Source organism: Dasypus novemcinctus, chromosome 18 (assembly GCF_030445035.2).
Source record: "Dasypus novemcinctus isolate mDasNov1 chromosome 18, mDasNov1.1.hap2, whole genome shotgun sequence".
In the NCBI taxonomy this organism is placed as follows: Eukaryota; Metazoa; Chordata; class Mammalia; order Cingulata; family Dasypodidae; genus Dasypus; species Dasypus novemcinctus.
Window position 1 is genome coordinate 22614650 of NC_080690.1, and position 27357 is coordinate 22642006.

The 27357-nt window shown below is 55.7% G+C and overlaps 2 protein-coding genes across 7 annotated transcripts in view; one reads left to right on the top strand and one right to left on the bottom strand.

The window, feature by feature from the left end:
* Positions 1-24: 24 nt before the first annotated feature.
* On the bottom strand, positions 25-15682 carry RIPOR1 (RHO family interacting cell polarization regulator 1). Of its 5 annotated transcripts, none has more exons than XM_058279850.2 (22): positions 15569-15682; positions 8294-8420; positions 8021-8173; positions 7829-7907; positions 7120-7143; positions 6972-7025; positions 6674-6826; positions 6507-6570; positions 6370-6413; positions 6166-6291; positions 5500-5648; positions 5298-5424; positions 3489-5213; positions 3283-3404; positions 2378-2510; positions 1982-2117; positions 1704-1865; positions 1278-1436; positions 932-1128; positions 759-842; positions 571-661; positions 25-440 (listed from the first exon to the last, which is right to left on the bottom strand). In XM_058279850.2, exons 2-22 carry the CDS (start codon positions 8395-8397, stop codon positions 343-345), a joined length of 3984 nt encoding a protein of 1327 aa, XP_058135833.1. In that variant the 5' UTR covers positions 8398-8420; positions 15569-15682; the 3' UTR covers positions 25-342. The 5 variants fall into 5 exon arrangements, with proteins under 5 accessions (XP_058135833.1, XP_071065223.1, XP_071065224.1 ...); XM_071209122.1 differs by having other exon boundaries at positions 3283-3401; positions 15569-15670; XM_071209123.1 differs by having other exon boundaries at positions 6972-7021; positions 15569-15651.
* The window catches only part of AGRP (agouti related neuropeptide), an 81538-nt gene continuing 62544 nt past the window's right edge, over positions 8364-27357 (top strand). Inside the window, exons 1-2 of one of the 2 annotated variants that reach the window (XM_004459675.4) lie at positions 8364-8507; positions 9137-9283. In XM_004459675.4, the coding sequence (XP_004459732.1) occupies positions 9272-9283 (12 nt within the window). In that variant the 5' untranslated portion in view covers positions 8364-8507; positions 9137-9271. Of the gene's footprint in view, positions 8508-8534; positions 9284-27357 lie in introns of those variants that run through there. The other variant, XM_058279852.2, reaches the window with a different exon arrangement.

A 27357-nucleotide genomic window follows, 5' to 3' on the forward strand; every position in this document is an offset into this window, starting at 1 on the left:
AAGAGTGCACCAGGCCAAGCCATGTAGGAAAGGCATTTTGCTTTTTTATTTTCTGTAAAACTCTGTAAATAAAATACAAAACCAAGGGACATAGGGGGACAGAGGCAGGGTGGCCAGGCCCTGGACACTGATTTGTGGCAAGAGGTGTGGTGAGCCGAGGCTGGGAGGCACTGACTCTGCCGACCCCAGGGGCAACAGAAGAATATATTAGATTTTCATTGATAGGACTCTGTGGGGGAGGAGTGTCCAGAGCCAGCCCTCACCCTCCCTGCCAGTGCCTGGTGAGCCCTGAAAGTGGGGGTGGGCGTGAGGTGGGACTGAGTTGGGATGGGGTTGGGGTATTTAGAATGCTGTGCTGGCCATGCTGCCAGGCCCAAAGATGCGGGGCAGGGCATCCAGTGACTCTTCCAACCGTCGGTGGGCAGACTGCCCTTCTTCCCCTGTAAAGGGTGAGGATGTGTCAGAGATGGCCCTTGCCCTCCCACCCCTGGTCCCAGCTTGTCCCTCCCACCACACAGGATATCCCCAGATGTCCACCTGTCCCATCCCCCTACACCCACTCAACCTTACCACACTGTTGCAGGCTCTGCCGGGCAGCTTCACGCACAGCCTCTGTATCTGTTTGGCACAGGTACACCAGGGGCTCGATGCCCTCGGGAGCCTATTGGGGAGGGAGCATTGAGGGGGTCCCAGTGGAGCAGGTGGGAGAGAAACAGAGCCCAGAGGTGGGGGAGGGGGAGTGGATTGGAAGTAGTCACCTTGATACAGCCCAGGGCCAGGCAGCCAGCCACTCGTGTCTGGACATCCTCATCTTCAAGCTGGTCCAAGAAGCACAGGAGGGCCTGGGTGGGGTAGGAGGACAGATTTAGCCAGACACTGGAAGCCCAGGACCCCAGCCCTTACCCTCAAGGGAGCCCTGGCCAGCCCTTACCCTTTCCCGGAAGGCAGGGCCCAGTGACAGACTTCGGAGCTGGGTGCTGACAGCAGCCATGACCTTGTTGTTACCGTGGACGAGCAGGGAACTGAGGGCCCGCAGCCCATCCCTACGCAGTCTCCCCTCGGGTGCCAACCTCAGGGCCTTCAGAACCACAGCCTGGTCATCTGAGTTCAGATTCCGCACCAGTAACACTGGAAGAAGGAACGGTTGGGTTGGGACAAGTAGCAGGGCAAGGAGCCCCCTGGAGTGGGGAGGCCTGGGTAAATTCATGTCCTTGTCCACACCCTCAGGCCGCCCACAGGGTGAGGCTGCTTTGTGATCAGGGCTGCAGGCGGCTCACCCTCCTCTGCGGTCTCAGTCACAAAGGCTTCCATGGTGGGGTTGTCTAGGGCTTCGACATAACTCCAGTACTGGAAGATGGTGAACTGCCCTCCAGGGCCTGGTTGGGGCCTCCTGGGTAGTTTCTGCCCCAGGGCATCCTCCAGGAACTTGACACACACTGTGAGATGCAATGCCACAGGCCTCAAGGTTTGATGGGCCTAGGCCCCTAAGAGAGAAGAGTATCCCTATCCCAGGCTCAAGCCCAAGAGCCCCCCTGTCCATACTACCCTTCTGGATGCTCTTGTCCCAAGGCACAAGCCTCTGTACTCTCTTCTCAGTGCTCAGCTCAGTCTGCCTATGTGAGCTGACCTGAGTTTCACCGAGGTGCTTATCACTGAGGATATGAGATGGGAGGGAAGAAGGGGCAGACAGGCAGCCCACTCACCAGCCTCGGCCAAGCCTGGCTGGCGCAGGGAGAGGCGGTCACCATACTGATGGCAGAAGGTGAGAAGTACCCGCTCCACAGGGCAGATGAAGGGGCTGAGTCCCTCTGTGCATTGGTCCCAGAAGGTCAGGAAGCCAGGCCGAGAAGCTGAGAACTGCACCACTGTGAGGGCGTATGGGAAACCATGAGCAATAGAGCAGGCAGACATGTGGAAAAATGAGGTGAGGGGGCAGAAAATCTCGCGCAGATGCCAGAACCAGAGCCCACAGGGCCTTTACCTTCCTGAGCAGAGGTGGCAGGGATTTCCCATCGCCTGCTGAGTTCACATACTGTCTCCAGCACTCGGGCTTCCTGCAGCAGCCGCCCCAGGGCCTGTGCTTCCTGGCAGCGCAGGGGCCCAAATGTGCCCAGTTTCTGGAGAATAGGGTGGTCAAATAGCTCAGATCCTAGTGTTGGGCTTGGAGAGAATGAAGCCCAGGAACTACAGGTCCCAGCATTCACTGGGAAAGGTTGGGGGAACCAGAGTGTGGGAGGTGTTCCATTCAGCAAGGGCCAGATGCCAGGGCCCAGGGGCAGTGGGGTGTGGAACTGAGTTTTGGAGGACCAGGACTGAAGTGCAGGGCTCCCTGGGGTATGGGACCGTAAGGGGGCTGGGGCAATACCACCCATCTCACCAGCAGGAGGTGGCTGCAGTGGTACAGGTGCTGGACTAAGGCAGTGTCCAGAGCTGGACACCCTGTGCTGAGGGGGTGGGCACTGGGTGATTCTAGGCTGTCCTCAGCCCCAGGCTCCAGGCTGCTTGGGGGCCTAGGAGAAAAATGGGGTCAAGCACCCCAGGAGCACATATCATCCCCTGGTCAGCAGGATGCATTTTTATTGAGCTTCCCCTATCCCAGGATGGAATAACAATTTATAGACGAAAGACAATGGATAAGTTCACAGAGAACTTCCAGAAAGAGGAAGGGGCTGGGACCAACAGGTGGTAGCAGAGGTCTCCAGGGTCAGACTGCTCTGTGCTCCGTCCAGCTAGGACCACCAAAGCTGCCAGGGCTGAGACAGGTGGAATAGGGCTACCGATGGGATGGTCTACAAAGCCTGGACTGCAAGGAGCTGAGGCCCAAGGGTCGCAGGGCATTGGGTCACAACCTGGGCAGCAGCGGAGGGCTGGGCACAACCCTCAACTGGGAAATGGCAAAGGCTGCCCTGGGACAGAGCCAAGAGGCTGGGTCCTCTGGGAGAGTATGGATTGAGCCACAGTGGGCTGATTCTGGAGGACCCAGATTCCATGGGGAGATACATTCACAGGGTAGGTCCAAGATGAGGCCAAGGAGAGAAGAGCTGGAGGATCATAGGCAGATGAGACCAGGGGTTGGGGGAGGCAGTCACTGTAGCTTCGAGGAAGAGGGCAGCCAGAAGCACTGGGGACAAAGATGTGGCTGGAGACATGGACATCAAGGACACACGAGGAGACACACAGGACGGGTGAATCCATATGCATCGAACAACAAGACCATTTCCTCAGCCTACCTCCAGTCTTGCTGTCCTCCTCATGTGCCCCACCTTGCCTGTTCCCCCTCACCTGTCTCCAGGACAGTCACTGTCTTCCTCTTCATCTTCATTGAGGAAGCTGAAGCTCTCCAGTGCATGCTCCACAGTGATGCTGAGGCTGGAGGCCCGGCTGCGAGTCAGGCCTTGTCTCTGCTGGGGTTGTGAAAGATGTCAGAGTTCCTGCCACTGACTGGCTGCCCTCCCTAGGATGCCACAGCCCAGCCCTGCCCTCCTCACCATAAGCAGACTTTCCAGTCGGGTCACCTCCTGCTCCAGGCCCTGCAGCTCAGGGAACTGGCCACGATAGTCATCTAAGGCAGCCCCCAGGGCTCCCAGAGCCTCCTCCAGCCTTCTGTCCCCAGCCCTTCCAGCTGCCCCTGGGACTGGGGCTTGGGCAGCTGTGGCTAGGCTAACATTTGGATCCTGGAGTACAGGGGCTAGGGGTGAGGGAGGGGGGTTTGGACTCTGAACGATGGGCTCTGGAAGGCCAGGGGCAGGGCTTGTGAGGGGTTCCCTACCAGAACAGGTAGGACTCTGGTAGGTGATGGGAACTGTGGGCTCTACCCGAGTGCAGGGTGTGGAGGCTGGATAGCCACAGGGCAAGGAGTTCCTGCCTGGGAGGGTGCAGTCTTTGTGCCCAGAGGGGCTGCTGAGAGTAACAGGGTCTAGAGAAGTGGAGGGACTTACAGTTTTAAGGGCAGAGTCAATGGGACTTGTGGTGGGCTGAACTGGGCCTTCAGCATTAGGGGTAGGAATTGTAACAAGGTGAGTTAACACCCTAGTTTTGTGAGTAGGGCTGGGAGTAGTGTGGGTGGGGCTTGGGGTAGCACAGGTGGGGCCTGGGGCAGTATGGGTGAGGCTTGGGGTAGCACAGGTGGGGCCTGGGGCAGTATGGTTAGGGCTTGGGGTAGCACAGGTGGGGCCTGGGGCAGTATGGGTGGGGCTTGGGGTAGCACAGGTGGGGCCTGGAGCAGTGTGGGTGGGGGTTGGGGTAGCACAGGTGGGGCCTGGGGCAGTATGGGTGGGGCTTGGGGTAGCACAGGTGGGGCGTGGGGCAGTGTGGGTGGGGCTTGGGGTAGCACAGGTAGGGCTTGGGGCAGTACTGGTGGGGCTGGCAGTCCTATAGGTGGAGCTTACAGTAGTCTGAGTGGGGCTTGCAGTAGTGTGTGTGGAGCTTGTGGCCTGAGCTGGGCCTGTAGTTAAGGTGGAGGACACTGCAGTAGTGTGTGTGGAGCTTGTGCTGGTCTCAGCTGGACCTGGAGCAGCTACAGTAGAGAGCGCTGGCTTGTGGGTGGGGGTTGTGGTGGTCTGGGTTGGGCCTGTGGTATTGGGAGGAGGGCCTGTAGTGGTGAGGGCAGAGACTATGGGCTGGTGGGTAGCACCTGTGGTAGTGTGGGTGAGGCTTGTAGCATTGTGGGTAGGATTTGTGGCACTAGAGGTGGAGCTTGTAGTGGTATGAATGCGGCCAGAAGGGCCAGAGTCTGTGGCCTTGGGAACTGAGTCTGGGTATGTAGATAGGGTAGGGCTTGTGCCTGAATGGCCAAGGTCTAGGGTAGGAGTGACGGGATCAGGGTGCTCTCCATGAATGGGATCTGGGTGACCAGGCAGGCTAGGTACTCGGGCTGGGCTCTCCAGGTCCACATCCTCCACTGAAACCTCAGCCAAGGCAGCGTCCACACTGGCCTCACTGATGTGACTGAGAGTCCGGCTGTACGGGATGTGCCCATTGGCCAGGGCTGGTGCCATGGCCCTCTCCTCATCCATGGGCCCAGAGGTCGGGATCTCAGGCCTACAGAAGGAGACTTGGATGGGCAGGGGCTCTGGCTGCTGCACCAGGGGCCTGGGAGCGGAAGAGTGACGGGCTGTGCCCGAGAGCTGTGGGCTGGAGGAGTCGTCTGAAGATTCGGATGACAGGGACCACGCTGTCCCATTCTCCAGCTCCTCCTGCCGCCGCAGCATGTTCTGGGAGAGAGGAAAGGGCACTTCAGGACAGGCCCCATGGGGCCCCTGGGGGGTCAGGAGACCGGGGCCTGAGCTGTGACTCACATAGAAGGCCTGCTCCCGAAGTGATGGTGTGTCTGGTGGGCTCTGGCTATAGGTGGAGAAGCGCTTGGTGACTGTGGAGGACTTGTTGACAGAAGCGGCTGAGGGCTGGTCATCCTTGTCAAAGGGGCTGGGGACAAACAGGGCTGTTAGTAGGCTCCCCAGTCTCCCTGGCCCTGCCCTCAAACCCCTCAGCCCCAACAACCTCCATGTGACTTCCAGGCTGAGCTTGATGGTGCCAAGGTCATTGATGTCCACAGCCACGACCTGAGGCAGGGCAGCAAACAGGTCCTTGGTCTCACAGGAGACGCTGCCCACAACCACGTGGCTAGCCAGGCCCTTCAGCTCTGTCACCTGCAGCCAACAGTGAGCAGCAGGGTCACAAGGCTATAGGGCCATGAGGTGGGAGATCCGAGATCAGAATATCTAGGTCATCCGGGCTCTTAGAGCGACAGAAGGTCATGAGGTCCTACATTCACTGGAGCTTGGGGTCATGGCAGCTTGAAGCAGTCTGAGAGTGTGGGGATCCCAGAGGTCTGAGCTTGCAGGGTCAATGAGGTCATGGGGGTTACAGCCTCCTGGGAGTCCAGGAGTCAAATGCTCACAGAGTCAGAGGATTGTCACAGGGTCACAGGGGCCCACAAAAGTCATAGAATCACAAAGATTGTCATTCTCTAGATCACAGATAACTTAAGGAAATCACAGGGTTATGAGGTCATGAGCCACACATTCACAGAGCCATGGAGCCAGGAGGGGGTCACAGGGGTTGGAGTTCTCAGGGTTTTGGGGTCATGAGGGTCACAATGAGTTCATAGGGTTATGGGGGCTCCCCAGGCTCTTGGTGTCCTACAGTCCTGGGCAGGAACATCACCTTGATGGACAGGAATTCTGTGAGCAGAGGCAGAAAGATGGTTTCCTCACTGTCCCACACCTGCTTCCCACTACCCTCGATGCGGCCCCGTAGTTTCCAACGCTGACGCCCGTACTTCATGCAGATCTGAGGGAAGAGGCGGGTGAGGGCAGCCCTCAGCGTGCTGACCCTGCCACCCCAGCCCTTCCCTGCACATCCTCATACCTCATACTGATCGCCTACACACAGCCGGGCGAAGCCAGCCAGCCCTAGGGGAAGGAGGGAAGTCAGTGTGCCTTGTTGGGAGGGGTCTCGGAACACCCTGCCCTGCCACCCGTCTGACTCCACGACACGGCAAGTACCTTTCATCCGGAGGTGGAACTCGCCCAGCTGTGCCTCGAGCTCGCTCTCCAGCACACACATGCTCTGGGAAGGAGGAGGCATGGGCAGGAAGGGGTCAACGATCAGCCCTGTTCTCACCAGCCCTGCCACTCCCTATGCCCCTGCCTCATGAGCACCCATCCTTTACCTCTGTGTACTCTCGATGCCCCCGAGTGGCCTCGGCCAGGCTGTCCCGGGCCTCACGGCTCCCTGGGGATCCAGTGCTGTAGGCACGGACCATGTTGTATGCACCATCCCGTAGACGCCGTTGGACGCAGTATGCCTCATACAGCTCGTCAATCTAGCAGGTGAGTGGGGTGGCGGTAGAGGGACTGAGACAGCTGGGGTCACTCACCTAGAGGCTGGATCCCCTACCCCCACACTGCCCCACGACACCCCAATCCCCCACCCTGCCCTGCATGTGCACATGCACGTTGCACAGGTACCTTGCTGGCATGGAACTCCAGCCGTCGCAGAAAGCGTTCAATGGACTTGACTTGCTGGGGGAGAGGTGGGTCAGGAGAGCCCTGAGGCCAGGGCCCTTTACCCTCCCGACAAGCCAATTCTTCCCGCCACCATTCTAATCACACTCACCTTGTCCAAATCATATAGGAAGCCCTGCAGAGGGAGATGAGAAGGGGACTCAGTAGGTACGGGGAAAATTCTAGCAGGGGCACCTAACCACCTATATCTCCCTTTCTTCCCTCACACCACAGTTAACACCACTGCTATCATCAGGAACTGACTCCACTTCCTAAATGGCTGGCCCTAGCTAGACACTGGTGATGCAGAGCTGGTCCCTAAGATCCTTCTAGTACCCCTTACCCACCTCATTTCTGGGACCTCTCCGCTAGCCCATCCACTCTCCCCTGGGGAAAGTTCTGTGTTTCTCATGTATGTTTCCTTCTGCTAGGGAAGTCCTATTCATCCTTCAGAACAAACTAGAAACATTCCTTCCTCTGGGAAGCCCTGACTTCTTCCCCAGAAAAAATCCATACTTTCTCTTTAGTACCACTACAGTATAATCTATTATCCATGTCTATGAAGGTCTAACCTCCACACTGGAAGCTCGGGTAGGCAGGTACTGGGTCCCAGGCAGGAAGTGTACACAAAAAGGAGTTGGGAATGGACACCTCCCCTCCCCCCGGGCTTCCCTGGTATCTCCTTTTCCAATCATACCTAGACTAACTCACTCCAGAAAACAGCCCCAATGTCACTCAGGGCTTGTCCTGCCCAGCCCCCAGAAATCACAAAGGCAAAGAAAAGGGCCTGTCCCAGGGTATCCCTGCCTCCCCCCACTCACCAGGCGGGAATTCCTCTTGGACTCCTTTATCTGTCCCTGAAGTTTTTCCTGCTCCTGCTGGTGCACTTCCAAGTAAGCCCTGGGGAAAAGGGGACAAGAACTGGTTCACTGTCTTACCCAGGGTACAGACACAGTGGCTAGAGGGCTGGGGAAGGTTCCCACTAGCAGAAGGGGTAAGGGTTGGCAGCATACGTCAGGCCTCGCTTCAGCGCAGCATACACCTCATCAAGTCGCTCGGGCTGCGGCACTTTGGGGGCAGGGTGCGCCACGGAAAACATCCTGGACACGCGGGAGAGCGCTGGGGGCTTCCGTGGGGGCCCCGGGGGACTGAAGGCCGGGAAGTTCCTGGAGTAAAGTCTGTGCTCAGAAAGGGGTAAGCTGGAGTCCCCCAAGCCCTCACTACACATCCCACCCCAACCCCCCATTCGACTCTCCTGACCCTATTAACCTCCCTCCGCCGCCTACCTGGGCCCCCGCTCGTGGCTGCCGAGGACACCTGCGAAGGACTGGCTCCTACTGACCCGGGCGCTGAGCAGGCGGCGCTGCGGCCGCACCGACAGGGACATCATGGAATGAGTCCGCGCGGGGCTCCCTGGAGGTGGCGAGGGGGGTGTCCAGCACCAGTCGGACCCCTGAAGCCCTCTCCCGTGGCCCGGTCCAGGTTCTTCCCTGTCACCAGGTACAGCTGCCCCCGCGGGCTCCGCGCTCCATTCGCTTAGCCCTGCCGGCCGCGGCCTGACGCCGGGAGTCCGACCACCTCGCGGTCCTGGGCGCTAATGACAGGGCGGCCGCGGGCGACTCCGACTCAGCGTGGCCTCGGCTCGGCCCCCGCTTCCTGCAGAGTAGCCGGCTCCGCCTGCCGCGGGGCAGGAAGCGGGGTCGCGCGGGGACCCTCCCCCGACTGGGAAGGGGCAGGAAAGGGGCGGGGCGCGGGAAGAATGCGCGGAAGCGCCTGTTTACCCGCGGGCGGGGTGGGCTCCCCAGCCCTGCCCCCTGACCCGCTCCGAAATCGACCTGGGGCGCCGGCGCCCCCGCACCTCACTGGGCGGGGTGCGCTCTCTGATCCCTGCGGAGCGGCCAGACAGGCCCGGCCAGCGCGGATTGGGTTCACGCGACCTGCCCGCCCCGCGGAGGCTGGCTCCCCCCAGGCCCCCACGGGCGTCCCCGCGCCAGAATCCTCCCGGCGCCCCGCAGCGGGGGATTCCCAGAGTGGGGGGGCAGGGCTGAGAGGTGCCCCGCCCCCGCACTTTGCGGCGACTCGGAACTGGAAACTGAGTCAAAGACCCACGCCTTGGCCCGCGCCCTCAGCGGGAAGGGATCCTCGGCAGACCCCCCACTCAGCGCCGGAGAAACACGCGCCCCCTGGCGCCCAGAATCCAGCCCCGCACCCCCTGGAGAAACCCCGGCGCCTCGGCAGCCCCAGGCCGGGTCCTACCTCTCTTCATGGCGTTCATGGTAGGTCCGGGTCGCCCCCCGCCCCGCGCTCGCCCCCCGCCCCCCGCGTCCCCGCCGGCGCGGGCGCTCGGTGCCGGCCCCGGCTGGGCTCCGTGCTCGCTCCCAGCCGCTCTGGCTCCGGCTCCGGCTCCTCCCGGCGCCGCCCCCCGCCCAGTTCCTGCCGCCTGACTCAGCCCGCCGGGATGGGGCGGGACCGGCAGGCCCAGGGGGCGCCGGGGCCACGGGAGGGCCGACGGGGGGTTCCCCTCAGGGAGACTGACAAGGGTCCTCTCCGCTGGGGTCCGGAGTGTGTGTGCAGGGGCTGAGCCGGGGGTTAGTTAGAGAGAGGGAACTGAGTGGGGACTCTGGTCAGGGCAGTGAGAATGAGGGGCTGAAAGAGTGAGGGTTGAGGGCGACTGAGAGGGGGCTGAACACACCGAGGGCTGAGTGTGTGAAGGGTGGTTGGTGAGTGGAGGTGGGGGGGGGGCTGAGAGAGTGGAAGGAAGCTGGGGGTGCTGAATGGAGGGACGGTGCCAATTGGGGCACAACATTGAGGACCTGGGAGGCTGAGACAGGAGGCGCTAGAAATGTGGGGCTGGGTCAACCTTATAAAATGAGTTGCTGCCTCAAGAAGGAAGCAGAGAAGGCACTGGGCACAGAGAGTCCCACAGCCCCATGCACCACCCCAACCCCTACACCCACAGAGGGGGTGCTCAGCCCCAGAGAAAAGGATCAAGTCCCTCTCCCTGCCAGGGCCTCCTCTCTAGCAGCAGTCGCATCCTAGGACTGAGGCCCCAGCCTCCTGGCCCCCAGCCCACAGTGGCCCCTCAGGGCCTGAATCCTCTTGGTGCTGGCCCTTTCCCTTCCGGTACCTCTGTCTTGAATAGCCCTCATCCACCTCTGGCCTGGCTAAAAGCCACCATGCTCAGGGACCACTGCACATCCCGTACCCTGACCTCAGAGGGCTGGATGCTCCTCCGCCCCAGAAACACTCCTTGTCCTTTGAGGCTCAACTCTGCCCCAGCTAGCTGGGGTGGGTGGTGGGTCCAGGGGTTTGCATCTCCATCAAGCCCACCAACCCCATACAGGTTCAGATGCAAGAGGTCCAGGACACCAGTTTAGAAATGCCATCTTTTCCCACCTCCCTTAAGACTGGACACTGCACCCTGCATCACGTACTGCCCGCCCAACTCCAGCCCCTGCTCCCTTCAGCCCCCCACAGGAACATGCCAGCCTTATCGCCTTCCTTTGCAACACTGTTTTCCTAAAGAACAACCACTTTGACCACCACCTTCAGGCTGTCTCCATCATCCTCAGCCCACCTGCCTTCTACCTGAGACCTCTCTTCCCTTGCACCTTCAGCTCATTTATTCAACCAACCAGTGAGTGACAACCTTGTGCCAAACAGGTGCCAGTTATGGGGGATGCAGCCCTGCACAGAACTCACAGTCCACCTCTGCTTTCTTTCTCTCTGTCAGCCCTCTTTCAACCTTCTCTTCCCTACCTTCCCTATGCACACCTCTCCTCCAGGATCCACAGCTACCACTTGGTCATTCACCTGCTGCTCATATCCTCGGTGCTCTGTACCAGAGACCAATGCTGGGCAATCTGACTCCCTGCTTTCTCTGCACCTGCACACAGGCTGGCAGGAGCTGCCAGAGGTCTTGGCTCAGCAGCCCAGCTGGAACCCAGAACAGTTCTCAACCTCAGCCAGGCTCTCATTTCCCTGCCTGGTAAATCCTCAAGTGTGACCCTCATCCTCCCTCTCTTCTCATAGAAGACAGATGTTTCAGACTCAATCCACAAGCCTCAGAGCCTCAAACAAGCTCTTTAAAAATTTTTTTAAAAATAAATTAAATAAATACATATATGTAATGAAAACAACCCTGGAAACTACCCAAAGTCCAGCAATACTGGAATAGGCATTGGAAGACTAGAAAGTAAAAAGAATGATCTACAACTACTTACAACAACTTGGATGAATTTTATGACATGTTGATTGAAAGAAGCAAGGCACAAGAGAACATACATTTGATTCCCTTGATATGAGGTTCAAAAAAGGCAAAATTAACCCATGGTGTTCAAAGTCAGGATTACTCTTGGGAGGTACTGCCTGGAAGGGGGTATGAGGGTGGTTTTGGGATGCTGGTAATATTGTGTTTCCTGAATTGGGTGCTGGTTGTATGAGTATGTTCCCCTGTGAAAATTTATTGAGCTATACATTTAGAACCCATACCCTTTTGTTTATGTACCCTTTTGTTTATGTACATTGTACTTTGATATAAAGTTAACTTAAAAAAGGAACTACAAAATCATATGAACAAATGTGTCTCTCTTCGGCTACCTCTTATCTCTCTCCTCCCCTTTCAGACCTTCCCAAGCTGGTCTCCCTTATGCACCCATCACTATCTTGACTGGTCTGGAAAAGGTCACCCACCAGTGACCGACCTTTTGCTGAAGCCAGTGTCCAAAGCTTAGTCCTTATCCTTCTTGAACTCAGTAAAACTTTTAACTTTGTGACTCCCTTCCTCTTCCTTGAACTCTTCCTTCCCTGGGATTTTGAGATGGAACATGCTCATTTTCTGGCTCCACATCCCCTTTTCCCATAGAGCACCAGTTCTTCTGCCGATCCCTGCACGGGCCATGTAACCCCTGCCCTCGGGCTGTGCACCTCTCCCCCAGCTCAATCTCATCTAATTGTTGCCAGCTTCCTTATCTCTTGCTCACTCACACTGCCCTTCTGAGCTCCCCGCCTGTATATCTAACTGCCTGCTTGATGCCTCCCCAGAGACTGAGCGACAAGGCACAGTGGGCTGTTTGTGGATGTGCTGAGTTTCAGGTCTCCAAACAATTTAATACTTTTATCCTCAACAGTCTTAGCCTCTCCATCTTTTTACCCAGGTGTTCAAGACAAACACTGGAAGTCATCCTAGTCACCTCAGTCTATGTTACCCTCTACATCTGCTCAGTCACCGACTCTTGCCAGGTCGACCTTTTAAAATTTCTAGCATCTGCCCCCACATCTCCTCCCACCATAGCTAGAATTCGTCACCACTGCTCTGTGGAGCCCTACAGCAGTCTCCTAACAGGCTCCCTGCCTCCACACTAACCCACGATCCATAACAACACTGCTCTTCTTAAAATTCATCACCTGACAATGCCGATAACTGACATTACTGAGTGCTTTCTATGGGCCAGGCACTGTGCGTCACAAACGCCGTCAAACGCCGTCTCATTTCATTCTGGCCACAAAAATAGGATAAGTCCTATTAGCCCCACTTTACAGAGAAGTCTGAGGTTGTGTGTGGATTACATCTGTGGGACCTTGGACAAGATACTTCTTAACGTTTTGGGGCTTCAACAACCCATCTGAAAATGAGGATCACCACCACTATCCACAGCCAGGGGAGTAGGCGAGTTGGAATGGGCACGTTACCTGACCCTGGAAGCACACAACCAATATTAACTGTTCTTACTAACAGTGATGAAACGGCAGGGCCAGGATTCAAACCCAGGCTGCCTGACCCCGGGATCTGAAATCTTTAACATCCCTCTCATGAAACGTCCACGGCCACCCTCCCATCCCAAAGATAAAGTCCAGACTTGGACCTTGGCCCACATGGCCCCTCAGGGTCTGTCCCCTCTCCCTCTGCCCACCCATACTTCTAGCCACTCCTCCCTGCCATGGTTCCCTGGTGTCTGCTCCAGCCATTGCAACTGCAGCCCTCTCTCAATCCCTTCCAGACCTTTCTGCATCTGAGCAGCAGCCCCCTTTGCTCCTTACTCCCTCTTCCCGCTGCTCGCAGCCTGACTTGCTCCCCACCCCTTATGGCGGCCTGAGTTGGTTCCCCCTTTTAGGTGCCTCCATAGCTTCCACCCTCTGGTCCCCACGGCCATGCAACTCAGTGGTCAGTTCACCTTCTGGTCTGTCTTTCCACCAGACTGAACTCCGCGGGGGCTGAGGCCTGTCAGTTTGGCTCACTACTGTATCCTCTGGGCCCTCCACCAGGCCAGGGCCTGAACTGGGACATGAAGGAGGGAGCAGAGGATGAGCGTGGGGGGCAGAGTGGGGGGGGACTCAGGCTGATCCTGAACTGTCAGAGGGATGGACATAAGGTCTGTATCCACTCAACTCCTCTACCCCACATACAATTCTCCCTTCCCCAAACACTTTTTGATACTGTCAAAACATGGGGTTCTGCTTGCTGGGGATGGGGCACGGTGGGGGTGGGATTCTGGACTCAGAATTAACTGGCTTTCTTTCTCTGGCTAGGGCTCTGCTGCCACCGATCCCCTAGTTCCACAGAAACCAGGAGGTGTGGCTGTGAGTCCAGACTCCCCTCAAATGACCCTGAGAACGTTTGTCTGAGTGACTCTCGGGGTGGATGGGCAGGATCTCTTCTGCTGTGGTGGGGAGGGAAAAAGCCGAACCCCTTCAACTTGAGCCAAGGTGGAGGAGGCACTTCACGTGATGGGAAATGGCTGATAAGAGCCAGGCGTCTCTCTGGACTCATGCCAGGCCCGAAATCCTTGCTGAACATGGCAAAGAACCCAGGTTCCAAAGGTGGTGGGGCGTGCAGCACAGCCGGGACAGCCGGGAATGGAATCCTGGCCGCCTGCGTGGCTGCAGATCCCGGGGCCCCCACCACTCCTACACACCCAGGCTGATGGGCGTAGGGGGTGAGACCTGCCACCTGTGCGCCCTGCCCGCTGGTATGCCAGGCCAGCGGCTTCGCAGGGAGTCCCCCAGCCGCAGCCCCGATCTGTCCTGCCGCCAGGCGGGCCTCTGACGTAGGTAAACAGATGCTAAAAATAACTTTGGCTAGGGGCTGCAGCAGGGGTAAGGGGATCCCTCCAGCGCCAGCCCCGATCTCCATGGCAACTACCCCAAACCCAGAAGTGACTTCACTTCCTGCCGGCCCCCTCCCTGGTCAGCTGGTCACATTCCCGGCGCTGCTGGGAGCCTGGTGGCCACCCCAAGGCTGGGTCTGGCAGGGGTGTGCGTCCCAGCGGCAAGGGACCACGGTGACTCAGATGTGTCCTCCCCTCCAGCTTTTCCACTACAGGGCAAGCCCCAGCCTGTGCTCCTCTCATCCCCTCCTAAGCACGGCTCCTCCAGCCCCTCCCCCTGGCAGCTGATCCCACCTGACCCAAGACAGGGTGGGAGGGGAAAGAGCAGTAAGCTAAGGAGTGGGACCTATGTTAGGCCTCTCTCGCTCGCTGTACCCCATTCCCCAATTTTCACTTCTTTCTAGTGTCACAGAGGTGGATGGCACAAGGGCAAAAACTCAGATCTGAGGCTCATTCTCACTTCTCCCCACACCAGCTGTGTGACCTTGAGACTATTGCTTAACCGCTCTGGGCCTGTTTCTGCGCCTGCCCTATGGTCACAACCTTCCTGAGAAGGCTGCAGGGCAAGTGAAAGCAGCAGGCTCAGGGCGCGGCCCTACAGATGGCAGCCAGGGCACCGTTATTGTTATATTAGACTGTACACAGTAGGTGCTTGGGCCGGCTAGCCTGGGCACGCACTAGGTATTCCATGGTAGAACTGGCCAGGAAAGGGGGAGCCCTGGGGGACGGGACTCAGGCCTCCCGGAAGAGGCGAAAAGAGGGTGCCAAGGCTGGGTTTTAGTCGGACCCCCAGCCCTGGTGAGCGGCCCTCCTTCCTGAACCAGTTATGCTCAGCTGCTTGCAAGGATCCCACGCCAGCCTCCCGTCTCCTGGGACAGGGTCTGTTTCCGGGCCGCGCCAGGACGACCCTCTCCCGCTTCGGCGGCGCTACGGGTTTGGGTGTGGGGAACACGGCCCCAGGTCAGACTCGGCCACGGCGGGCCTGGCCCCGAAGCGGCTCAGGCTGGTCAGCGGGGCCAGGAAGATGAGCTCATCTCGGAGGCCGCCCGGCACTCGGCGTCGACCCCTCCCCATGCCCAGCTCAGCCTCCCCCGCGGCGAGGGCGGCAGCGGGGGCTCCCGAGGACGCTAGTGCCGATGGCCCGCCCTCGGGCCTGGCCCGTCCCCAGGCCCCGGGGCACCGGCCATCTGGGCCTTGCCTGGGCTGGGAAGGAGGCAGCGCCCGGCGCGGCAGGCCCGGAGGCGGCGGCTTTTGTACTGCAGAGCCGCGTCCTCCGCGCCCAGGGGGAGGGGAGGAACGACCCCGCAGAGCGACCAGGGTCCCGGGAATGGGGCAAGGCGAGACAGGGCCGCGGCCGGGCCAGCAGACCCGGGACCGACCAGGCACCGCCGGCGGGGGAGGCACGGCCACCGCTGCGCCCCGGCCCGCGGCCCCGGAAACGGCGCGGACACTCACATGGCTGCGCTGGGCTGCGCGGACCTCGCGCTCTCCGTGCGCTCCGCGCCGCCGGGCCTGGTCGCGCCGCAGCTGCCGCTGCTGTCGCCGCCGCCGGCCCCTCCCTCCGCCCCGCCGCCCCGCTCCTCCCCTGGCCTGCTGGGCCCCACCCCCTGCGCGCTGCGGCTCGGGCACCCCGGGAGGCGCCCACAGCTCGCCCCGCCCTCTCGGTTTAACCCGGCAGGTCGGTGGCCCGTGGAGCACCCCCGCACCTTGCCGGGAGAGGGATCTTGGGGTTCGCGAGGGTGGTGGGAGCGCTCAGCGCTCGGGGTCTGCAGGAATAGGGTGGCTTTTGGGGACCACCCGGGGGGCAACCCCATCTCTTTCCACGCAAACCCCAAAACAGCGATCGCCAGGGAGACTTGCCTGCCTGGCCCCTCCCGACATCCCTGGGGCTTTAGAGACCTTTCGGGGCCCTTATCTGTGACCGCCTGAAACCGGTCTTGGAGCAAACACTGCTAGTTTGGGTTGGTTGGGGGAAGGATCAGGGCCAGTTTCGGGGAAGGGAAGCAGTGAGGCCTGAAATCCAACACCTTCTGGGGCCAGTTGCAGCCCCACAGCCCTGCCTTCTGAGCCCGCCTCAGTTTCCCTGCTCCGGGGGCAGACTCCCTTTTCTGCCACTGTCTGTCAGGAAAGTCTGGGCTCATAGCCAGGCCAGTCAAGCACCATTCACTGGGTACTGGCCCTGGGGAGTCTCAGACATTGCTAATGGGGCATGGGTGGGTACCCTCTCAGGATACCAGCACTCAGGCCTGGGACACACTGTTCTCTGGGCAAGGGGATGGGCAGACATTCCAGGGCCACAGCTGAGTCCTTCCCAAAGATGGGGCTGGAAAGTTGGCCTTCTGGAGTGGATTGAGAAGATGCTGAGAGCTGATGACACATTCCCCCACCCCTCCATTAAGAAGACGCCACCTGGGAATTGGATTTTCTCAACTGATAGAGCGTCCACCTATCACACAGGAGGTCCAGGGTTTAAACCCAGGGCCTCCTGACCTGTGTGGTGAGCTGGCCCACGCTCAGTGCTGATGTGCACGAGGAGTGCTGTGCCATGCAGGGGTGTCCCCCACGTAGGGGAGCCCCATGTGCAAGGAGTGTGCCCCTCAAGGAGACTTGCCCCACACGAAAAAAGCACAGCCTGCCCAGGATTGGCACCGAACACATGGAGAGCTGATGCAGCAAGATTATGCAACAAAAAGAAACACAGATTCCTGGTGCCGCTGACAAGAATGCAAGAGGACACAGAAGAACACACAGCAAATGGACACAGCAGACAACTGGGGGTGGGGGGAGGGGAGGGAAATGTTTTAAAAAATCTTAAAAAAAAAAGGAGACACAACTGACTGCTCCCCAACTCTTGGTCCCAATTCTAAATGCTCTAGGCCTCTCCAGGGCCTGACCTCCTGCAGCCGCTTCATCTTTGGAGGTAGGGCAGATGTTCTATCAACAGACCTTAAGAGATCCCTGAATATCTGGGTTCTGAGAGCTCGTTCTGACAACCCAGAGGTGGAGGGCCAGAGATCTTTGGGTGGCCTCTCCCAGTTCTCTCACCAACCAGGGCCCTCATCTTTGCTTTCCTTTGCTGTGCCCCTTTTTCTCTAGTCCTTAAACCTGGGCATTGCTTCCTGAGGCTGGTTCCTTCTCTTTAGACCCCCACCCTGAAATCTCACCCAGTCTCAGGGCTCATCCTCCCACTGCCAACTGCTCCCAAGCCTTCCAGAGTCCCTGGATCCTCTCATTGGATGACCTGCCAGGGCCTAAATGTCACTCAGACCTCATGGCCTTCCCAGATGCACTCCTCCTCCTTTGTCCTCCTCCCTGCAAAGTATCACCAGCCACCAAGGCACCCATTGGGCCAGGGGCTGGGTCTCTCTCGAGCTCTCAAAGTTGGTGCCACAGCTAGGTTGAGTTGGTTGGGGGAAAGATCAGGGTCCCCCTGACCTGTCCACCTCTGCCCAGTCTCGTCCTGAAGTCACCTCAACAAGGCATCCTTGGGAAGCAGACTTGGCCCAGTGGTTAGTGCGTCCGCCTACCACATGGGAGGTCCGCGGTTCAAACCCTGGGCCTCCTTGACCCGTGTGAAGCTGGCCCACGTGCAGTGCTGATGCAGGCAAGGAGTGCCGTGCCACGTAGGGGTGTCCCCTGTGTAGGGGAGCCCCACACGCAAGGAGTGCACCCCATAAGGAGAGCCGCCCAGTGCAAAAGAAAGTGCAGCCTGACCAAGAATGGCGCCGCACACATGGAGAGCTGACACAACAAGATGACACAACAAAAAGAAATGCAGATTCCCGTGCCACTGATAAGGATAGAAGCGGTCACAGAAGAATACACAGTGAATGGACACAGAGCTTAACTGGAGGCGGGGGGAAGGGGAGAGAAATAATAAAAATAAATAAATCTTTAAAAAAAAACAAGGCATCCTCTGACTACCTTCTCTGAAGACAGCCTCCCCTCTTACTCTCTGTCCCAGCATCCTGTCACCTGCCCTCCTACCACTCATCATAACTGGGGAATGGGTGTTCCCAGGTGTGCTCACAGGTCCTAACCTGCTTCTTTGAGGGTCTCTAAGTTCTGTGGGGGCAGGGACCATGCAAGTTTTTGTCACCACTGCACCAGGCACATAGTGGGAGTTCAATAAATATTTTTTGAATGAAGGAGTAAATGGATGAACCCTTGACTCACCCCCTTTTTTTTTTTTTGAGGTACCAGGGCCGGGAATTGAAACTGGGACCTCATAAGTGGGAAGCAGGTGCTCAATCACTGAGCCACTTTGGCTTCCCTGAGTTGGTTTCTTCGTTTGCTTGCTGTTTGTTTTTGTTTTTAGGAGGCACCAGGAACCAAACCTGGGACCTCCCATGTGGGAGGAGGTGCTCAAATGCTTGAGCCACATCTGCTCCCCACCCCCTCATTTCTTAACCCCACCTTCATTTAGCCCTCTAGTCTTAATGATTCTACCTCTTTAATATCTTTTGAGTTCACTCTCTCCCCTCCATCCCCTGTCGTTCATTAATTCATTCAAGAAATACCCACTGAGCACTCAGGGCTGGGCAGGGAGCTGGCCCCTGGGGTGGGCTCAGCCGAGGCAGTGCTGACTGTGGAGCACCCACAGGGCACTATCCTGCAAACTATTCCTCCATCTGAAATTCCACTTCCAAAAATTCCTGCTTTTAGTGGATGACACCCTCACCCTTCTCAGTCAGCCACTCTGTCCTGTCTGGCCACATCTCTCTCTGTTGTCACCGCTCATAGCAGGGCCTGAGCCACCCGCTTTTCTGGCCTCCCTGCCTCCATCCTTGTCCTTATGGTTGTTCTTCACAGAGTAGTTTGAGTGATTTTTTAAGTCACAAGACATATAATTTCGTTACAGTGCCTGAGCCCTAGTCAGCGTGGTTCTGTTTGAGCCAGGAATTGTTCCCTGAGTACACGCAGTGCCTGGCCGCCGCTAAACTGTTACTCTTTCTAACCTGGAGTTCACGTTCCTGAAGGAATGGACCCAGGCCTGAGAAAAATCATTCCAACAGATGGCAGACAGCAGTGAAAGTGACAGTGAAATCCGGGTCCTCACCCATGGTGCTGCTAGTTCCACTTGTGGAGTATATTAGTCAGGGTTCTCTAGGGAAACAGAATCAACAAGAGATATCTGTTGATAGTATGTGATTTTAAAAGAGTCTCTCACGCAGCCATGGAGATGCACAAATCCAGGTTCCACAGGAGGACTGCAACCAGGGGCTGCAATGAAAAAGTCCAATGAAGGTTCTTGACGAGGTCTGGGAGACTTTGGCTGTCCAAAGACAAGCTGGGAAATTCTCACTCAGTGCTGAAATCACTTCCCGTTTTAAGGCATTCAACTGATAGGATAAAGTGTCACTTATTGCTGATGGCAATCTCCCTGATTGATTTCATTGTAATCAGCTAGCTATGATACCACTGCAGGAAAGTCAATGGTGACTGAAGTCCATAAACGCCCTTGTATTACACTTAGCCCAGTGCTTGCTTGACCAAACAGTTGGGCACAATTACCTGGCTGAGTTGACACAATGGCCTAACCATCACATGGAGTAATGTAATTCAAGTCCAAACCCCCAGAAAAACCCAGGCTGCCCCCCATCCCCACCCCACAGTCCCTGTGGGTTACGGCTCTCTGGCATGCAGCTCTCAGTGAAGAGACAACATAGGAGCCTGTCCCTTACTGTTCTTGTGACCACATGCCTCGGACAGGGTATGCATTGTTCATTCCTTCAGCAAGAACTCATGGAATGCCTGGCCCTGGGGAGGCCTCCTCAGTGCCTGCCCTTGGTAGGCTCACAGTCAATCTGGACAGGATGTCCCTGAGTCTCTGCAGCCCCCCATGTCACCAGTGCTGAGAGAGTGTCTGTGGCAGTCCCTTTGTGCATGTTTGCATGTGAGCGAGTGCTGGGTAGGAAGGGCTTGGCAGGAGAGGGGCCTGGGCAGGCGGAGGATGGGTCCTTGGAGGAGCTTCTGGGGCCAAGAGAGCAGCGCAGTTCAAGGCACAGCGGGGCAAGGCAGCCTTCGCCAGAGAGGAGCAGGACCTTCATGTGGCTAGAGGAGTGTGTCTGTACTTGTTGAGGGTAGGCGCCAGTCACAAGGGGCCTTGGGACTGGCTGAGGAGCATGGATTTTACCCTCAGGGTGCTGGGGTGCCTGGGCTTGAACCTGGGCGAGTTTTATGCTCACAGCTGTGCTTTGAAAGGTCACTCTGGCAGTTGTGCAGAGAGGGGAGGCAGGAGGCAGTGAGGAGGCTGCTACCATTTTCCAAGAGAGGCCATGTTGGGCTGGGCCAGGGTGGGGGCAGGGCAAATGGAGAGGAGACACCCAAGAGGTGATGGGAGGCAGGATGGCCAGGGCTTGGTATTGATGGGATGTGGGGTTGGGAGAGAGGGAGGCATCCCGGATGATGCCCGGATTTGGGACCCGGATGATGGGTGGATCTCAGTGTGTTTCAATACTGAGTGGTATTTTTCAAGATTGGGAGGATCAGGTGGCAGGTAAGGATGGGAAGGTGATGTGGTCAGTTTGGGCAGGTGGCATCTGAGGGGCCTGGGAACCATCCAGGAGGAAATGTCCAAAAGGCAGCTGGACATCTGGGTGGAGGAAAGAGGGGTCTGAACTGGAGACATACTATGGAGGGGAGAGTGGGCAGGTGAGAGATGGCCCCAAGGAGCACACCTGCTGCAGGGCTTCAGCGAGTGGTGGGGCGGATGCAGGCTTGAGAGGGAGGACGAGTGGGGCTTGTGAGTGTGCTGTCCCCAGTACCAGCCTGCACGCCCCCCCCAGCCCCAGCCTGGACCCTGCTTCCCATTGTGTGTTCTAAAGTGCAAGGGCCAGGGATGCTGTCCCAGGTTCAAGTCCTGGCTTTACCATGTTCACTCAGTGGTTTCTGGAGTCACCTCTTTCTGATGCTTATCTATAACCATCTATTCACTCAATAAAATTGCAATATGGGGAAGAGGTGGGGCAAATTGGAGTCCCCCCCCTTTTTTTTAAAGTTTATTTTATTTATTTCTCTCCCCCCCACCCCGTTGTCTGCTCTCTGCGTCCATTCACTGTGGGTTCTTCTGTGTCTGCTTGCATTATTAGGTGGTGCCGGGAAACTGCATCCCTTTTTTTTGTTGTTGTGTCATCTTGCTGTGTCAGCTCTCTGTGTGTGCAGTGCCACTCCTGGGTGGGCTGTGCTTTTTTTCCTGCGGGGCAGCTTTCCTTGCGGGGTGCACTCCTTGCGCGTGAGGCACCCCTGCATGGAGGCACCCCTGCGTGGCAGGGTTCTCTGCACACAGCAGCGCTGTGCGTGGGCCAGCTCACCACACAGGTGAGGAGGCCCTGGGTATTGAACCCTGGACCCTCCATATGGTAGGCAGACGCTCTATCAGTTGAGCCGTGTCCACTCCCCCCCTTTATTTTTAGTGTAACATTTATGTAATCTAAAGCTTCATTAAAAAGAAAAGTAAAAAAATAAAATAAAATTGCAATGTGAAGTTAACAAAGTGCAAATGAAAACAGAAGCACATTATTTTGCCTCTCAGATCAGCAGTGATGAGCATAGGTGAGTGGACACTCTTGAGTTCTCAAGAGAGTAGGGATTAATTTGAGGGTCTAAGAGCTGTTTGTTTTTTTAAAGGTTTATTTATATTTATTTATTTTCCCTTCCCCTCCTCCCGCCCTGCTGTTTTTTGCTGTGTTGTCTTCTCTTCCCATTTTCTCTCCTCTAGTATTCACGGGGATTTGATCCTAGAGACTCCTGATGTGGAGAGAGGTTCTCTGTCAATTACACTACCTCAGTTTCTGGTTTCTGCTGGGCTTCACCTTGACTTTCCCTTGTCTCTCTTTTGATGGGTCATCATCTTGCTACGTGACTCCCTTGCGTGGGCACTGGATCACCACACAGGCACTCGTGCGGGCACTGGCTTGCCGTGCAGACACTCTTTCTCTTCTTCTTTTTCACCAGGAGACCCCAGGGATCGAACCCAAGTCCTCCCATATGGTATGGCAGAAGCTCTATCACTTGAGCCACATCAGCTTCTCTAAAAGTTGTTTTTCAGTATGTATCAGGGTGTCAGTTGTGAGCCTATTTTAACCTTGTAATGACACTTCAAGAAATTTATCCCCAAAAGTAGTGGTACTAGCAGGAAAAGGTCTGTACCCAAGGATATTGGTTATTGGCTTGTTTAATTAGGGGTAAAGGAATGCCACAGTCCACGTGACCATTGCTGGGAGGTAGAGGCCTGGAGAAGGCCAAGACCTAAGACACTTCGTGGTCACTAAAAATGGGTCGAGCACCTACTATGTGTCCATCCTCAATCTGGATGCTGGGGCCACAGTGGCAGACCAGATGGCAAGGTCCCTGCTCTCAAGGGGTTCACACTCTAGCCAAAGGAGGCGACAATAAACAAGTTCATGTAGAAGTCAGATGACGTCAGAGAGAGGTTAAGAGCTGGGAAAACAAACCAGGGTGATGTGATTTGGCATGATAAGGTTGAGGGGATTACTTTAGTCAGGGTGGTCAAGGAAGTCCTCTTTGAGGAAATGACATTGGAGCTGAGTGACAAGAAGGAAACAGTCATGGAAAGATCTGGAGAGTATTCCAGGCAGAGGGAACAGCCAGGGCAAAGGCTGAGAGGGGGAATGCACTTGCTCGTTTGGGACCAGGTAGGCTGGAGCAGGGGAGGTAAGGTCTGAGAGGTGGGCAGGGCCAGGGCATGGAAAGGTGCTCAACACGTTAAACATGGTTGAGTGGGAAAAGCACCTGAACAGACTGTGTAAACAGGGGTTGCTTCAGGTCAAACCGCATCCATTGGCCTGAGAGCTGTCAGGAGGCTCACCCCTGCACCACCAGTGACGGTCATCTCTGGGCCTTGCAGTTTTCCCTGGTTTTATTTTCTTCTTTCTATTTCCTTGTTCAAAGAATGGTTTGGATTGAGCATATTATGGTTTTTGAAAATGACATGGCCATTATTTATTGCACCATCTCGAGGCTGACCCCTTGCACCTGGTTTAAGTGTGAGGTTTTATTTTTATTTTTTGTCTTTATTTTTTAAATATTTCATTAAAAAAATATGAGGTCCCCATATACCCCCCACCCCTCTCACCCCACTCCTCCCCCCATAGCAACATTCTCCTCCATCATCATGAGACATGTGCTGCATTTGGTGAATACATCTCTGAGCACCGCTGCACCTCATTGTCAATGGTCCACACCATAGCCCACACTCTTCCACAGTCCACCCAGTGGGCCATGGGAGGTCATACAATATCCGGTAACTGTCCCTGCAGCATCACCCAGGACAACTCCAAGTCCTGAAAACGCCTCCACATCTCATCTCTTCCTCCCATTCTCTACCCCCAGCAGCCACCATGGCCACTTTCTCCACACCAATGCCACATTTTCTTCAATTACTAATCACGATAGTTCATGAATAGATTATCAGTAAGTCCACTCTTATCCATACTCTATTCCTACATCCTGTGGACCTTGGAATGGTTGTGTCCACTCCACATCTATATCAAGAGGGGGCTTAGATTCCACATGGATGCTGGATGCAATTCTCCTGCTTTCAGTTGTAGGCACTCTTGGCTCCATGGTGTGGTGGTTGGCCTTCTTCACCTCCATGTTAGCTGAGTGGGGTAAGTCCAAAAAATCATAAGGGTGAGTTTTAAGTCCAAGGTGCTAGGCTCAACGGGTGGCTTCGCTGGGGACAGCCCTGCCCTCAGGCTGGCCGGTATCTCTGCCACTGTCCCCTCTGGTCCAGCTTCAGCCTCCAGGTGGAGCTGTGAGCAAGGCCTGGCTGGGCTGGCTGGGCAAGGGGTGGAGTGACTCTGTCCCTTGGGCTGGGCTGGGCGTCCTTCCTTCCTTCCTGACGCCCTTCTCCTGGGGGCCAAGTGGAAGGGACGTCCCTGCCTCTCCCAGGTCATGGGATGAGATGCTCCCTTGGGACCCTGTCAGGCTGGGCCCACTGCCAAATCTGCAGTGTGTGGTGCTTGTTTTTTTTTCTGGGAGCGCCTGCTGCCAGAGAGCTGTTGTGACAGACTAGAAGCGTTTTGTGGCAGCAAGGGTCCCGGTCACCTGATATCTGGCAATCCCCTCCTCCCAGCGAAGGTTGACCTTAGGCGGAGAGTCCTGACTGATACCCCGCTCCCATCCCAGTCCAGTTCCACCCTAAACCCAAAAAGTACAGGGCTTGTCTTTGGCGCCACCGTGTGGGCAGTGTTCGCACTGCAGTCTCAGGCTTCACAAATTACCACCAACTCCAGGGGGCGCTCTCTGCGTCAAGGCCTGTTTTCGTGAACGGATAGTCGCAGAACTTGGGCGGTGTACAACCTGTTTGTCCCTATGCGGTGGCGCTGCGCACATTCAGACCTGGTCACAGACCATGGATCCCGGAAACTCACCCCCACTATTAAAGCCTCCTCCACATCCTCCACAACGACTTTTACTATAATCACAATGTTGTCTTTCATCACCACAAAAATTTTATTACGATTTCATTACTCCAAAAAGAAAAACTCCACACACCTTAGCATTCCTTCCCCAACCCTACATAACCACTAATCAAATTTCATCTTTATAAATTGATTTGTATTTACATTTTGTATAAATTGAATCATACAATATGTAGTACTTTGTGTCTAGTTTCTTCTGCTTAGCATAATGTTTTTTTTTTGTCTAACATTTTGTAGTAGTAACATACATTTGGGGAAGCGGACTTGGCCCAGTGGTTAGGGCGTCGGTCTACCACATGGGAGGTCCACGGTTCAAACCCCGGGCCTTCTTGACCCATGTGCAGCTGGCCCATGCGCAGTGCTGATGTGCGTGAGGAGTGCCCTGCCACACAGGGGTGTCCCCCGCGTAGGGGAGCCCCATGCGCAAGGAGTGTGCCCCGTAAGGAGAGCCGTCCAGCGCGAAAGAAAGTGCAGCCTGCCCAGGAATGGCGCCGCACACACGGAGAGCTGATGCAGCAAGATGACGCAACAACAACAACAAAAGAAACACAGATTCCTGTGCCACGGACAACAACAGAAGGGGACAAAAAAAAGAACATGCAGCAAATGGACACAGAGAACAGAAAACTGGGACAGGGGGTGGGGGAAGGGGAGAGAAATAAATAAAATTAATCTTTAAAAAAATTCATGTGTCCAGCTTCAAAGAAAAATGGTCTTATATATGCAAATGTACCCATATTCATATTTCACATGTGGTTTTACTGTGTTCCATGTTATATTTTATTTTAGCTTTCCTTTCAGTAATATACATGACCTTAGACATACCCTTTAAACCACTTTCATACCCACATAATAGTTCTGCTAGTTACGAACACTATGTTGGGCTTTCACCTTTTCTATTCATTTCCAAAAATTAATACACATAATTTTTACCAATGCTGCAAAAGTTAAACTTCAGCTTTCCAATCTCTAAACCCATTCTATTTTCTAATGACTCCATGAGATTACACAATATGTTTAGTTCATGGCAGCATAGTCATACAGTATTTGTCCTTTTTTGTCTGGCTTGCTTCATTCAACATAATGTCCTCCAGGTTCATCTATGTTGTCATATGCTTTATGGTTTCATTTCTTCTTACAGTTGCATAATTTTCCATCGTGTGAATATACTACAGTTTGTTTATCCGAACATCTGGGTTGTTTCCAACTTTTGGCACTCATGATTATACTATGAACATTGGTGTGCAGATATCCGTTCATGTCACTACTCTTAGTTCTTCTGGGTACACACCCAGTAGTGGTATTGCAGGGTCACATGGCAAGTCTATATTCAACTTCTTTAGGAACTGCTTCCACAGTGGCTGTACCATTCTGCATTCCCGCCAATAGTAAGTTTTCCTACCTCTCATATCCTCTCCAACAATTGTAGTTCTGTCTTTTAATTAATTAATTAATTAACTTACTTATGCCCCCCATATTGTTCGCACTCACTATTTGCTCTGTGTACGTTCGCTATTCTTCTGTGTCTGCTTGTCTTTTTTTTTTAAAGATTTATTTTATTTATTTATTTCTCTCCCCTCCCCCCCAGTTGTCTGTTCTCTGTGTCCATTTTGCTGCGTGTTCATCTTTGTCCACTTCTGTTGTTGTCAGCCGCACGGGAATCTGTGTCTCTTTTTGTTGTGTCATCTTGTGGTGTCAGCTCTCTTGTTGGCGGCACCATTCCTGGGCAGGCTGCACTTTCTTTCGCGCTGGGTGGCTCTCCTTATGGGGCGCACTCCTTTCGCGTGGGGGACACCCCTGCATGGCAGGGTACTCCTTGCGTGCATCAGCACTGCACATGGGCCAGCTCCACATGGGTCAAGGAGGCCCAGGGTTTGAACCGTGGACCTCCCATGTGGTAGACAGATGCCCTAACCACTGGGCCAAGTCCGCTGCCCGGCTTGTCTTCTTGTCTTTCTCTTTAGAAAAAGACAGCACTGGGAACTGATCCTGGGACCTTCCAGAGTGGGAGAGAGGTGCTCAATCACTCATACCATCTCAGCTCCCTTTCTTCTGTGTGTGTGTCTCTCTCTTTTTTTTTTTTAATTTTCTATTATTTATTTATTTATTTCCCCCCTCTGTGGCTTGCTTGCTGTCTGCTCTCTGTGTCCATTCACTGCGCATTCTTCTGTGTCTGCTTGGTCTCCCTTTGTTACAGCATGCTGTATCAGCTCTCCACGGGCGCGGGTCATACCTCCCCGTGGGCGTGGGCCAGCTTTGCCTTCACAAGCATCCCAGGGCCTCCCCTATGGTAGACAGGAGCCCAATTGATTGAGCCACAGCCGCTTCCCTGCTGTGTCTCTTATTGTCTCTCCTCTGTCTCTGCATCATCTTGTTGCTCCAGCTCTCCATGCAGGCCAGCACTTTGCATTGGCAAGCTCTCCGCTCTGGTCAGCTTGCCTTCACCAGGAGGCCCCAGGAATAGAACCCTGGACCTCCCATATGGTAGAAGGAAGCCCACTTTGAGCCACATCTATTTCCCTCTGTCTTTTTTTTTTTTTTTAAAGATTTATTTATTTATTTAATTCCCCCCTCCTCCCCTGGTTGTCTGTTCTTGGTGTCTATTTGCTGCGTCTTGTTTCTTTGTCTGCTTCTGTTGTCGTCAGCGGGAAGTGTGGGCAGCGCCATTCCTGGGCAGGCTGCTCTTTCTTTTCACGCTGGGCGGCTTTCCTCACAGGCGCACTCCTTGCGCGTGGGGCTCCCCCACGCGGGGGACACCCTTGCGTGGCACGGCACTCCTTGCGCGCATCAGCACTG